The sequence below is a fragment of the Oryx dammah genome, unplaced genomic scaffold, assembly GCF_014754425.2.
Source record: "Oryx dammah isolate SB20612 unplaced genomic scaffold, SCBI_Odam_1.1 HiC_scaffold_9, whole genome shotgun sequence".
NCBI classification, from domain to species: domain Eukaryota; kingdom Metazoa; phylum Chordata; class Mammalia; order Artiodactyla; family Bovidae; genus Oryx; species Oryx dammah.
In genome coordinates this window covers 7577642-7590813 of record NW_024070193.1, presented here as the reverse complement: position 1 = coordinate 7590813, position 13172 = coordinate 7577642, and the positions used below count along the sequence as shown (strand labels likewise).

At 43.6% G+C, this 13172-nt stretch overlaps 1 protein-coding gene across 1 annotated transcript; it reads right to left on the bottom strand.

Annotated features, from left to right (window-relative positions):
* Positions 1–5393: 5393 nt before the first annotated feature.
* LOC120868161 (C-C chemokine receptor type 5) lies at positions 5394–12079 on the bottom strand. The gene is made up of 2 exons (XM_040246807.1): positions 11995–12079; positions 5394–10295 (listed from the first exon to the last, which is right to left on the bottom strand). The coding sequence occupies exon 2, from the start codon at positions 10282–10284 to the stop codon at positions 9226–9228; it is 1059 nt and encodes a 352-aa protein (XP_040102741.1). The 5' UTR covers positions 10285–10295; positions 11995–12079; the 3' UTR covers positions 5394–9225.
* Between the last annotated feature and the right edge of the window lie 1093 nt (positions 12080–13172).

Sequence of the window (13172 nt, the reverse complement as noted above, 5' to 3'; positions counted from 1 at the left end):
GGGGAGTTCTTTCAGTATCCTATCATTTTGCCTTTTCACTCTTCATGAGGTTCTCAAAGCAAGAATACTGAAGTGGTTTGCCATTCCCTTCTCCAGTGGACCACATTCTGTCATTGCCAAATTCAGACTTAAATTGAAGAAAGTAGGGAAAACCACTAGACCATTCAGGTATGACCTAAATCAAATCCCTTATGATTATACAGTAGAAGTGAGAAATAGATTTAAGAGACTACTTCTGATAGATAGAGTGCCTGATGAACTATGGACAGAGGTTCATGACATTGTACAGGAGACAGGGATCAAGACCATCCCCATGGAAAAAAAATGCAAAAAAGCAAAATGGCTGTCTGGGGAGGCCTTACAAATAGCTGTGAAAAGAAGAGAAGCGAAAAGCAAAGGAGAAAAGGAAAGATACAAGCATCTGAATGCAGAGATCCAAAGAATAGCAAGAAGAGATAAGAAAGCCTTCCTCAGCGATCAATGCAAAGAAATAGAGGAAAAGAACAGAATGGGCAAGACTAGAGATCTCTTCAAGAAAATTAGAGATACCAAGGGAACATTTCATGCAAAGATGGGCTCAATAAAGGACAGAAATGTTATGGACCTAACAGAAGCAGAAGATATTAAGAGGTGGCAAGAATACACAGAAGAACTGTACAAAAAGGATCTTCACGACCCAGATAATGACAATGGTGTGATCATTCATCTAGAGCCAGACATCCTGGAGTGTGAAGTCAAGTGGGCCTTAGAAAGCATCACTACGAACAAAGCTAGTGGAGGTGATGGAATTCCAGTTGAGCTATTTCAAATCCTGAAAGATGATGCTGTGAAAGTGCTGCACTCAATATGCCAGCAAATTTGGAAGACTCAGCAGTGGCCACAGGACTGGAAAAGGTCAGTTTTCATTCCAGTCCCAAAGAAAGGCAATGCCAAAGAATGCTCAAACGACCGCACAGTTGCACTCATCTCACATGCTAGTAAAGTAATGCTCAAAATTCTCCAAGCCAGGCTTCAGCAATACGTGAACCATGAACTTCCAAATGTTCAAGCTGGTTTTAGAGAAGGCAGAGGAACCAGAGATCAAGTTGCCAACATCCGCTGGATCATCGAAAAAGCAGGAGAGTTCCAGAAAAACATCTATTTCTGCTTTATTGACTATGCCAAAGCCTTTGACTGTGTAGATCACAATAAACTGTGGAAAATTCTGAAAGAGATGGGAATACCTGACCACCTGACCTGCCTCTTGAGAAACCTACATGCAGGTCAGGAAGGAACAGCTAGAACTGGACATGGAAAAACAGACTGGTTCCAAATAGGAAAAGGAGTACGTCAAGGCTGTATATTGTCACCCTGCTTACTTTACTTCTATGCAGAGTACATCATGAGAAACGCTGGACTGGAAGAAACACAAGGTGGAATCAAGATTACTGGGAGAAATATCAATAACCTCAGATATGCAGATGACACCACCCTTATGGCAGAAAGCAAAGAGGAACTAAAAAGCCTCTTGATGAAAGTGAAAGAGGAGAGTGAAAAACTTGGCTTAAAGCTCAACATTCAGAAAACGAAGATCATGGCATCTGGTCCCATCACTTCATGGGAAATAGATGGGGAAACAGTGGAAACAATGTCAGACTTTATTTTTTGGGGCTCCAAAATCACTGCAGATGGTGATTGCAGCCATGAAATTAAAAGACGCTTACTCCTTGGAAGGAAAGTTATGACCAACCTAGATAGCATATTCAAAAGCAGAGACATTACTTTGCCAACAAAGGTCCATCTAGTCAAGGCTCCGGTTTTTCCAGTGGTCATGTATGGATGTGAGAGTTGGACTGTAAGAAAGCTGAGCACCGAAGAATTGATGCTTTTGAACTGTGGTGTTGGAGAAGACTCTTGAGAGTCCCTTGGACTGCAAGGAGATCCAACCAGTCCATCCTAAAGGAGATCAGTCCTGGGATTTCTTTGGAAGGAATGATGCTAAAGCTGAAATCCAGTACTTTGGCCACCTCATGCGAAGAGTTGACTCATTGGCAAAGACTCTGATGCTGGGAGGGATTGGAGGCAGGAGGAGAAGGGGACTACAGAGGGAGAGATGGCTGGATGGCATCACCAACTCGATGGATGTTAGCTTGAGGGAACCCTGGGATTTGGTGATGGACAGAGAGGCCTGGCGTGCGGCGATTCATGGGGTTGCAAAGAGTCAGACATGACTGAGCGACTGAACTGAACTGAACTGAATGCACAGCTGAATGGTACTAGGGTGACTCCCCTCGTTTCCTGTTTCCCCAGGTTTCTGCTTCTGGCCCATGTCCCTTTTCCCTCTCAGTGGAGGGCCGATGTGGACCCTTTCTCTCAACCCTGATTGTCCCAGCTTCTGTGGGAGGAGTGTGGGCTTGGGGGGTCTCTGGATTGCACTTTCTTTCTACTGGTACACCTCAGGGTGAGGGTACTGGATCTTCATGAGGACAGTGGTGAGAAACCCCATTGCCTTCTTGCCTAAGCCATATCTGCCCAGGTTACTTTGCCAGGACTCATTGACTATTATATAATTCTTGATTCTCCTTGTGTATAAGCTTCTGTCAGAATCCCAGGAATAGGGGAGAGGAATTAACCTGTCATCCACATCCCCATCTCTCACTTTGCTTTGAGCCATAGGGTTTGCATCCAGCCAGAAACCTGATCAGATTTGTTATCCTTAAAAGACTTTTCAGAGGAGATCCGTAAGATTGAATGGATTGAACATACTGCCACAAAGTTGGGAGGCCTGTTCTGTCTATTACTCGAAACCCATGGTGTTTGATTTCACACCCAAAGAGCCCTCTCAGGGCTGCAGCGCTTCTCTTCCCCTGCAGAAAGCAACCTGAATCACCCACCATGGTGAAGAGCATTTGCAGTTTCTGTTTAATCTTCTGAACCAGTCTATAGGGAAGGTATTGTTATTAGGCCCACATTACAGATGAAAACACTGAAGCTTGGAAACATTTAGTAATGTGCCTCAGAATTTAAACATAGGAATCCTTGATGCCAGAGTCCAAGTAATACCGATATTTACGAATATCTATTGTGTACCATGCTTGTACTGTCCATTAATGTAGTCATTGGCCTTCAGTTCAGTTCATTTGCTCAGTCGTGTCCGACTCTTTGTGACCCCATGGATTGCAGCATGTCAGGCTTCCCTGACCATCACCAACTCTTCATCACCCTGACCAACTCCAGGAGCCTACTCAAACTCCTGTCCGTTGAGTCGGTGATGCCATCCAACCATTTCATCCTCTGTCGTCCCCTTCTCCTCCTGCCTTTAATCTTTCCCAGCATCAGGGTCTTTTCAAATAAGTCAGTTCTTTGCATCAGTTGGCCAAAGTATTGGAGCTTCAGCTTCAGTATCAGTCCTTCCAATGAATATTCAGGACTGATCTCCTTTAGGATGGACTGGTTGGATCTCCTTGCAGTCCAAGGGACTCTCAAGAGTCTTCTCCAACACCACAGTTCAAAAGCATCAATTCTTTGGCACTCAGCTTTCTGTATGGCCCAGCTCTCACATTCATACATGAGCACTGGAAAAACCATAACTTTGACTAGAGGGACCTTTGTTGGCAAAGTAATGTCTCTGCTTTTTAATATGCTGTCTAGGTGGGTCATAGCATTTCTTCCAAGGAGCAAGCATCTTTTAATTTCATGGCTGCAGTCACCATCTGCAGTGATTTTGAAGCCCAAGAAAATAAAGTCTGTCACTGTTTCCATTATTTTCCCAACATTTGCCATAGTAAAAAATTAATTAATTGAAATAAAAAGCCTAGTTCCACATTTGCACTAGCCACATTTTGCACTGGTCTGGTGGCCACTGTATTGAACAATGCAAATACAGAGCATTTCCATCATTACAGAAAATGCTACTGGACAGTGCTGGTCTAGACACTATATCCCAGCATAATTCCCAGTGGATATTAATAGTACACCAAATTACAGGAAAGGAATCTGACATCCAGAGTCTTTAAGTCACTTATGCAAACTCCCATAGTATTGAGGCTGGAGCTGAAGTCAGTCTGATTTTTAAATACCTATTCTTTCAATCTACCAGGCTCTTCTTTGTACCCTGCATGAAGGAGAGAGTTAACCAGTGAACAAAGCCCTGATTTGATCATATGTTGGAAAATGTTGTAAGTTTCTTAAAAGGGATTTTTGAAGAACATTAGCTAAGTGGTGGTAAACATAAATAGAGCATTTTGAGACTAACTAGGAGCAATACTCTTTTAAAACTTTATTTCTCTGCAGAATTTTCATTGTCTTATCCACGGTTTACCGGAACTCCCAGAGTTATCCAGTTCTTTAGGGATGATGGTTTTCACTGCTGCTGCTGCTAAGTAGCTTCAGTCGTGTTTTCGCTGGACTTGGTTAAAGGTGGGGCTTACTGAAGGGAGATGGAAACGGTGGGGGCAGAATTCTTTTACCAAAGGAAGCAAAATCTATATTCACTTGCAAACCATCTCAGACAGACCTTGACGTGTTCTTTATTGAATTTGAAGCTCCCAAACTCAGCATGGGTGCCAGACATCCCACTTTTATTTACTTTTCACTTGGAACAGGTCAAAACATAATCCAAAACCAGAAATGAAAGCAAAATATTTGGGGCCTTGAATATGGATTATTTTTATACTGCCAATTAAGTCTAGATTTACATGCTTTTAAAATCAGCCTAGGGGAAGACAGAGTCAGTATTCTGTTATGAAAATGGAAAGATCTGAGTCCAGACTCTCCTGGGCCCACAAGTTGCCCACTCCCACGCTGGGCAGAATCCTGCCCAGATGGCAATCCTCCCTGAACCTGCTTTCGGTTCAACTGGCTGTAAGCAAGTGGTGTTCATACTTGTGGCAGCACTTAGAATCACCTGGGGAATTTCTGAAAGTCAGAACCACAGGCTGCATCACAGACTTCAAATCTGAATCCCAGAAATTGACCAGATCTGCAGAGATTGGTTCTGGGCCATTGGGACCTTCACTGCAGGCATCAGTGAAAGTTGCTCAGTTGTGTCTGACTCTTTGCAACCCCATGGACTATAGCCCACCAGGCCCCTCTGTCCATGGGATTCTCCAAGCAAGAATATTGGAGTGGGTTGCCATTCCATCAGTGAGGCCTCCACTGATGCTCCAGTTATTCTTCACGAGTGACAAGTAGGGAATCATCCACCCCTACCTGTTGTGGTGATACTTCGTGTACACAACAGCTGTGGTGCCAGCAGAGACAGACATGAAATAGCTGAGTATAAAAATGTCCCGTCTGCATCTCTGATCAAGGATGGCTGCTGGCCACACTTGTTGGTTTGCTAAGTGGCCACAGGGGGGCAGTACAGCCCAAGGTTCTGAATGGCTTTGCATTTAAGAAAAAGACATATAAGCTGTGCTTTAAAAAAATAGTTGCCACTTTATAAGAGACAAACATAAGTTGCTGAAGCATGACAGAATCAAAATGACACAGAACTTATTCTCAAAGTAGTAACAGTATGGAGCCAAATATAAGAATTACAAAAATGCTTACAATAAATTAAGGAAAATGAAAAGTGTGGCGTAGACATATACATAATGGAAAATATTAAAGTTTGAGAGTATTTTAGAAAAATACAAGCAAGATTTTTATAGTGAATTTAATTGAAAAGAACTTATGGAAAATACCTCTTTCTGCCTCTTCTGTCTACCCTCACTCCAAGGGTTATATAGATGCTCTGCACAAACCCTGAATTGCTGGTAAAGGATATGCTATCAAGCTATGAGCCAGAGCAGTTAGGAAGTTCAGGAGTTGTTCTCTGGCTCACATCTCACTTCCGTGGTAAGTCTCCTGCCTTCATAAGAAGGGTTAACACTTGGACATCTATGTTCATGTGGGGGAATCTGTCCTTTGATTATAAAGTAAATGACATTAATTTAGTCACTAGAAATACCAACACATTTAATTTAGTGAGAGCTGCTGCTACTGAGAACCCTTGTCATTCAGATGTCAGCAGAATCCTAATTTATGAATTTGCACATTATTCCTCCCTCTAAGGACATTCACTTTTTCTTTGACTTTCTCCATGGCACATATGAAACCCCCTCCTTGACAGGGCCTCTGGGTTGAGGCATTGAGATAAGTCAGAGCCTGTGGGCCATAATGAATTAACATTCATTTACTGATCTAAACAATGAGCAAAAAAGAGGTGGGCAGTGAAGGGGCCTGCAGAGCGAGGGGTGTGGAGGATCCAGGCAAATGAGGGGTGAGGGGTGCACACGATGGGGGACAGGATGCACCCTGGGAAGGCCACAGACACGCTGGGTAGCTTTGCTTCATGTTGGCATTGGACTTGTTTTATTTAGCAGGAAAGAGGATGAGAAGTACACGTGTATCAGTCATCAAACTGACACCTTCCAACCTCCCTATGCAGCCACCTTCCTCTTACAGGGGAGGCCTTCTTTCTCCCCGGTCCTTCCCTCTGCTTTAACCCCAGCCCCTCCCACTTGACCTCGGTTCATGCCTCCTTGTGCCCTGTGAGATGGAAGGCAGTCCTTCAGTATTGTTAGGGAGAAGCTGTCCTTGTCACAGACCTCCAAGTTAGGATGGCACCCGACTCTAGAGTGTGCTTGGAAGAGGAGAGGGAAGCAGGGGGAAAGCTGTGTGAGTGTGCCCAGGTAGGCCACCTCTACCTGAAGTGCCTGTCCTTCTTGAGGGAAGGAGGCACGTGCACAGAAGTCTGTGTGAACACCGTTGCCATCACTGCAATGGCAGCCAGGTTTGGGGGAGAGATTGTCAAATGAAACAAAAGCAATCTTTATAGCCACCGGTGACCTTCTGTATCATGTGTCTGCAACACAAGATTACAGATGAGTAACCAAGTTACAACATTATGTCTTTTCCATTGTCCAACCTAGACAGCTAACGTGTGTTGAATCACACATTGATTTTCTCTGAAGAATCATGTCAATTCTTTTGCTTGAGTAGAGAATTAAGTTTGAAATGTAAAAGTTTTCAGGGTCAGTTGCTCAGAATCTTCACTCTGAGAGATAGCGTCTTTAAAAACAAATTATTCTGGCAATTTTACCCAGTGAGAGGGTCAACTTTTAAAAATAATTAGAAAAAATAATCCTCAATATGTGTGTTTGTATGTGCGTGAAATTTTCCAAATCAGCTACTTAAAAAGTTCTCTCACAATTTTATGTGCAGTATTCTAAATGGACATTGGCTGAAAGAATAAGAATACAGTCAATTATTTTTTAGAGTTTTTATTAGATGCATATTTTCTTTCAAGCAACTTGTGACTGTCTATATACATAATAATGCCACATATATGTATATATGTATGAGTATATGTGTATATATATGTGTCAGAATGTTTGAACTGACCCGGAGACGAGGCTCATATGCCATGTATATACTCTCAACAACTTTAAGAACAAGACAAAAGACCCTTCTAGTCACTTCCTATTGACAGCCACAACCCTCAAGTTTCACACTTTAGAGCTGGAGAAAAATCAGTAGTACCTGTTATTCTGACATCTTAATTTCTTGAGAGGTTCTCATTCCTTTGTGTTTTCCCACCTAATCTTTACAGTGATGGCCTTAGCTACCCCTGGACTCAAAACAGTCTTAGGAATATACAAAATAATAATGTAACTAGCAAACTGCAAAAAATCCCACACAGTTCTTCCTTTGAAAGAAGTCTCTTAGTGTTTGGATAAGGTTTGTTCAGAAATGCATCTGGAATGTGTATCTCTAGCCCTCACGCTCAGGTTGAAGCACAGAGGTTGGTAAATTGTATATTCTGTGGTTTAAAAAGCTTGAAGCGACCTGTTTCCAAATGAGTGTGTCCTTCTTCCCTTTATCTATTGATAATTAAATCCAGAAGACCTACTTAGAAGCAGTCATTTAGGCTTCCTTCAGCTCTTCCGGGCCTCTTTACTCAGTGCTTATAAAGCTTTGGATTTTTGTTAACTTTGTAATCAGTACCACCCAAATGTCATATCTGACCTGGAAGTGTTCCTGGACCTCAGACTCATGCATTTGTAAATCTAGTATTTCAGAGCCACCTGGGGATGCCTCATGGTTTGAGCCAGGATGGAAGGACTGCTCTGGTGGCTGGAGCAGTCAACGGCAGGCAGCCCAGGGTCTGTCTGCCTAGGGTGGTGTTCAGCTTCCAAAACTGGACCCTTTCTCTTCCACCAGCTCCTGTTTTGACCTAAACCTCCTCCTCCTCCCATGCTTGATGTCTCTTTTAGGGCATCTCTGATGCTTGCCTCAAATCTAGGGAGTCTCTGAGTCCTCTCTGCCCTTCACTGCCAAGCCAAATCCACCCCAGATTCTGCTGGCTCTCATCCTCAGTGCTGTGGGGAGGTATCCATCCTTCCCATCTCTGGCTTCAACCTCAGTGGAGCCTCCTGACTTGATCACATTGTTGCTGGTCTCCTTGACCTGAATGCTCACCTTTCCAGGCCATCCTTTGGTCACAGAATGAGCCTTCTGCAGCACTGGCCAGGGCTCCCCACTCTGCTCTCGGGCTTTGATGAGCAGTGCCGTCCAGTTTTCTCATGCGCCAGGCTCATTTTTCCTCCCAGGAGCTCCCCCAGCCAGTGCCTGTCTCCCCACAGCCAAGTTTTGCCTGTGCAGTGCCCGCATCCTGGAGCTCAGCTTCCTTCTCCGCTGACAGACCATTGACCTCCAGTACCTTTTCTGCGAAGAAGCCTTCCCAGCTCTCAGCAGACCACAGGGCTCTTCCTTGGCATCAGTGTCTGTGGAACTTATTAACGTACCTTTTGGGAGAGATCCCACATGGAAGATGTCATTCCTTATCTGATCACCGGCATGTCTTTTCTCCCCATGGCAAGAGAAGGACCTATTTTAATCACATTTGCAACCTGGCTATTGCCCTACCCAGATAAGAAACTATACAATACTTTCCTCAGTTCATTTTGTTATTCCTGTTCAGGTAACCAAACTCAGGAATTAATAATTCTCTGAGGATTTTTTTTTTTAAACATTGAACCTTTTGAACCTTGCCAATAAATTGTTGTATGTGGAGGGGGGCGGTGAGAAGATTGCTATTTCATCAGCATGTTTTGCTTTGGCTTTCTAGAATTGATCTGCTTAAAATATCTAATATATTCAGAGCTGATGCCAAATTGATGGATGAATCTTAAACCCTTGTTGACAGTAATTTCCTCTTGAACTACTCCACCACAGTTTGCATATATAAACTGAGTCAGATCACAAGCCAACAGAGATTTCCTGTTCTCCCGTGGATCGTGTATAAACGGAGCTCACTCGCTCTGGAGCCTCTCCCTGGAAGACTGGACAGCCTTTGCAGAAGCGGCTGGCGATGTACTTTCGGAAGAACCGCAGGAGATAGTTCCGGAACTTCTCCCCCACGAAGGCGTAGATGATGGGGTTGATGCAGCAGTGCGTCATCCCCAGGGTCTCTGTCACCTGCATAGCCTGGTCCAGCCTGTTAGAGTCACTGCAGTTATTCAGGCCAAAGAATTCCTGGAAGGTGCTCAGGAGAAGGACGATGTTGTAGGGAGCCCAGAAGAGAAAGTAGACAAGCATGACCACGAAGATGAGCCTCACGGCCTTGTGCTTCTTCTTCTCGTTGCGACACCGGAGCAGGGTTTTGATGATTCCCGAGTAGCAGACGATCATGACAAGCAGTGGCAGCACCAGCCCCAAGACGGCTATCTTTAAAGTTTGGAAACTCTTCCAGAAATGATACTGACTGGATGGGAAATGTGGGCTGCACGTATGACGAGAGCCTTCTTTTTGGGATTTGGTAAAGATAATTCCTGGGAGAGAGGCAAACACAGCCACCACCCACGTGACCCCACTTGTCACCGCCCCAAAGGTGACTGTCCTGGCTTTTAAAGCAAACACAGCATGGACGATAGCCAGGTATCTATCAATTGTCAAGAGGATGATGAAGAAGACTCCACCAAAATAACCAATGTGATACATCCCTGTGAATAACTGGCATATTGTATTTCCAAAGACCCACTGGTCTGCAGCATAGTGAGCCCAGAATGGGATGGTGATGATGAAAAGTAGGTCAGAGATGGCCAAGTTGAGCAGATAGATGTCAGTCATGCTCTTCAGCTTTTTGCAGTTTATCAGGATGAGGACAACCAGCATGTTACCCACAAAACCAAAGATGAACACCAGCGAGTAGAGTGGGGGCAAGAGCTGGGCTGCAGTTTGCCTCACGTTGATTTTTTGGCATGGCTCTGACATCCCATAATCAATGTCATAGAGGGGAGTTGATGTTTGATAATCCATTTTGCTTGACTCTGTAAATAAAGAAAACGTCTTTTATAAAGTCCTAGAATGTTCTTAGCAGTCCATCATGAATGCAAACCATTTTATATACTTCAGTAGGTTTTAAAAATTGATACATAGATTTCTACATTTAACTGAAGTCCCTTTTTTGGTCAAACAATGAACTTTTTATAAGTTTGCTCCTAGCTTCTCTGCTTTGGGTTTCTGTGGTGGCTCAGATGGTAAAGAATCTGCCTGCAATGCAGGAGACCTGGGTTCGATCCCTGGGTTGGGAAGATCCCCTGGAGAAGGAAATGGCAACCCACTCCAGTATTCTTGCCTGGAGAATTCCATGGTCAGAGGAGCCTGGTGGGCTACAATCCATGGGGTCATAAGAGTCAGACACGCCTGAGCGACTAACACTCTGTTTACTAGATGGAGAGCATCAATCATCTCACCAAATAAAATCGGATGTTACAATGTCCAGAAACTGGGTCAGGAACTGTCCAACCGTGTCTGTTCTTAAGCTGTCATTCCTTGGAGTTAGCTTACACATAGCATCATTAGGGGCTTGCTGGTGATAATGAACAGTTCTCAAGGGCACTTTGCCTGCCAAGCACTGTTCTAAGCTTCACTTCATTCATTCAGTTAATCCTCAAGGTGACTCAGTGAGGCAGGTCAGGTTTATTGTCCCCGTTTTGCAAATAAGAACCTCAGAGCACAGAGAAGATGAGTAACTTCCCCAAAGACCCACAGGGAATAAGCAACTAATTTTGAAGGCAGGCAGTGCAGACTGTAACTTATCTGCTATGGTCCCTGTCTTTCACTCCTTGGTGAGAGAACTACAAGCAGGATTGTCAGCCTGGAGCCTTGATGTAGTCAAAATGAAACAGACTGATGCCCAAGTCCCTGGAGAAGGTCATAGGAGCCAGCAGCTGGTTGTCAAGTCCCGATTGCCATTCTCACATTTTCTCTGAAGTTTGTGTTTGTAGTTTCTGAGCTGCTATGATTAAGGACCCCCTCCCCTAATACATAAGAAGTGGTCAAGTGGACAGTGTTTCATCTCCTAGCATGTGTCCTGTGTTAGTTTAGTTCCTTCACAACCCACTAACTTGCCTGGTCTATTTAGGTCCCACCGCTTGACTGAGAATTTTCTCTAATTAGTCCCTGTGAGACTCTAGCTCCCAGTACCTCAGATTAAGCAGCTGGGAAAAGCTCACAGAAAAATCTCACCTTTAAATTCTGAGCCAGAAAAAGAATCAACTAGATGTGCTATGAAAGTTGATTTGATATTTATAACTTGTTATTAATTTGGACAATTTTCAGGCTTCCTTCTTTTCTTGGCAGAAATAAAAGGAGACTTAGACACAGCTTCTGGTTGGGCACATGTTCAGAGGGCATCCTGCTGAGGAGGTTTTATTTCTCCTAACCAAAAGATCATGTCTGTCAAAGTTTTGGCCAGTAATTATTCTCCAAAAATATCTTTCTTTTGAAAGGTGAGGGCTTTTTATAGTCTTCCATTCATAATCCTGTTTTGTATCTTTGATGTTATCACAGTCTGAAACTGATTCTAAACTCTCTAACTTTTTCCTTACTTAAAGATTATATTTTAAGATAGTTCAGTGAACGCCTGGTGTATTTCTGATGTTTTCTATGGTTTCCTGTAAAGGCTTTTACTCATCACTCAAGCTGCGCTAAGAAATAGGCAAAGTTAGCTGAGAGATAACTTACCGAGAGAGATTCTCGTAGGGGAACGGATGTCTCAACTCCTCAGACCAGCTGAGCTGTGCAAGTCAAACATATAGACAGCATAAAAGTAGGAAATGCACGGTTTCTTCTGAGTTGGGGGCGGAGTTTTACTGAGTAAGTATCTGGCTGTGCAAAAAATCATCAAAGAACAGTCCTTTTTTTTTTTTTCTTAAATTGAGCTTAAAATAGACGGAAAATAGATCTCTAATCTGAAACTTTATTCATGGGTTTCTTTGATTACACAATTTCTTTTTACTTCTTAGTTCACCCGGGTACCCAAATGGTTAGAAAAAAGAAGGAATTAAAGGATATTAGAACTAGAAGAACATTCATGAGCATCTAGTCAAAGGGCCATGTTTTACTGAAAGAAACTTCTGTCCAAGAGACAAATGATTTGTACTAGACTGCAGGGCTTATCAATGGGGAGGCTCAGAGGGTGAGAGATTCTGACCCACTTGCTATTTGTGGAAGCCAGCTGAAATTGACTTTAAAGTGCAGGGAACATCTCACATTAACCCTGTGATCCCCCTTAAACCTGGGCTTCCCAGCTGGCTCAGTGGTGAAGAACCTGCTTGCTGACGCAGGAGATGTGTGTTTGATCCCTGGGTTGGAAAGATCACCTGGAGGAGGAAATGGCAAACTACTTGAGTATTCTTGCCTAGAAAAATGGATGGAGGAGCCTGGTGGGCTACATACAGTCCATGGGTTTGCAAGAAATCTGACACAACTGAGGGACTGAGCATGCACACCCCCCTGCTTTGTTCACTCCCTCACTACCCCCTCTTTCCTCCCACAACTCACACACATACACTCACCACCCAATACTATTTTCCTCTGCAAACTAAAATAGCTGGCTGCTTAAGGGTTTTTACTGTATGTTCTTCACCTGTGAGCTGAACGTGTTGCCCATCTTTCTCCAGATCAAGTATCTTGGGGGCATGTCATTATAAAATGTTAGCCTCCTTGTTCACCATTTTGCAGCCCTCCAAGGCAGCCCGTGTTTGTGGGTAGTTGTACTGTGCCAGGGACATAGGTAGCAGAGTCCCACACTCAAAGGATACAGTCTATCTGGAATTTCTCTGAGAATTTTTCAACATGAAACAGGCAGCAAATGGCAGAAGAAAAGGGTCAAGTTCAGGATTCTATTTCAATATCTGCAG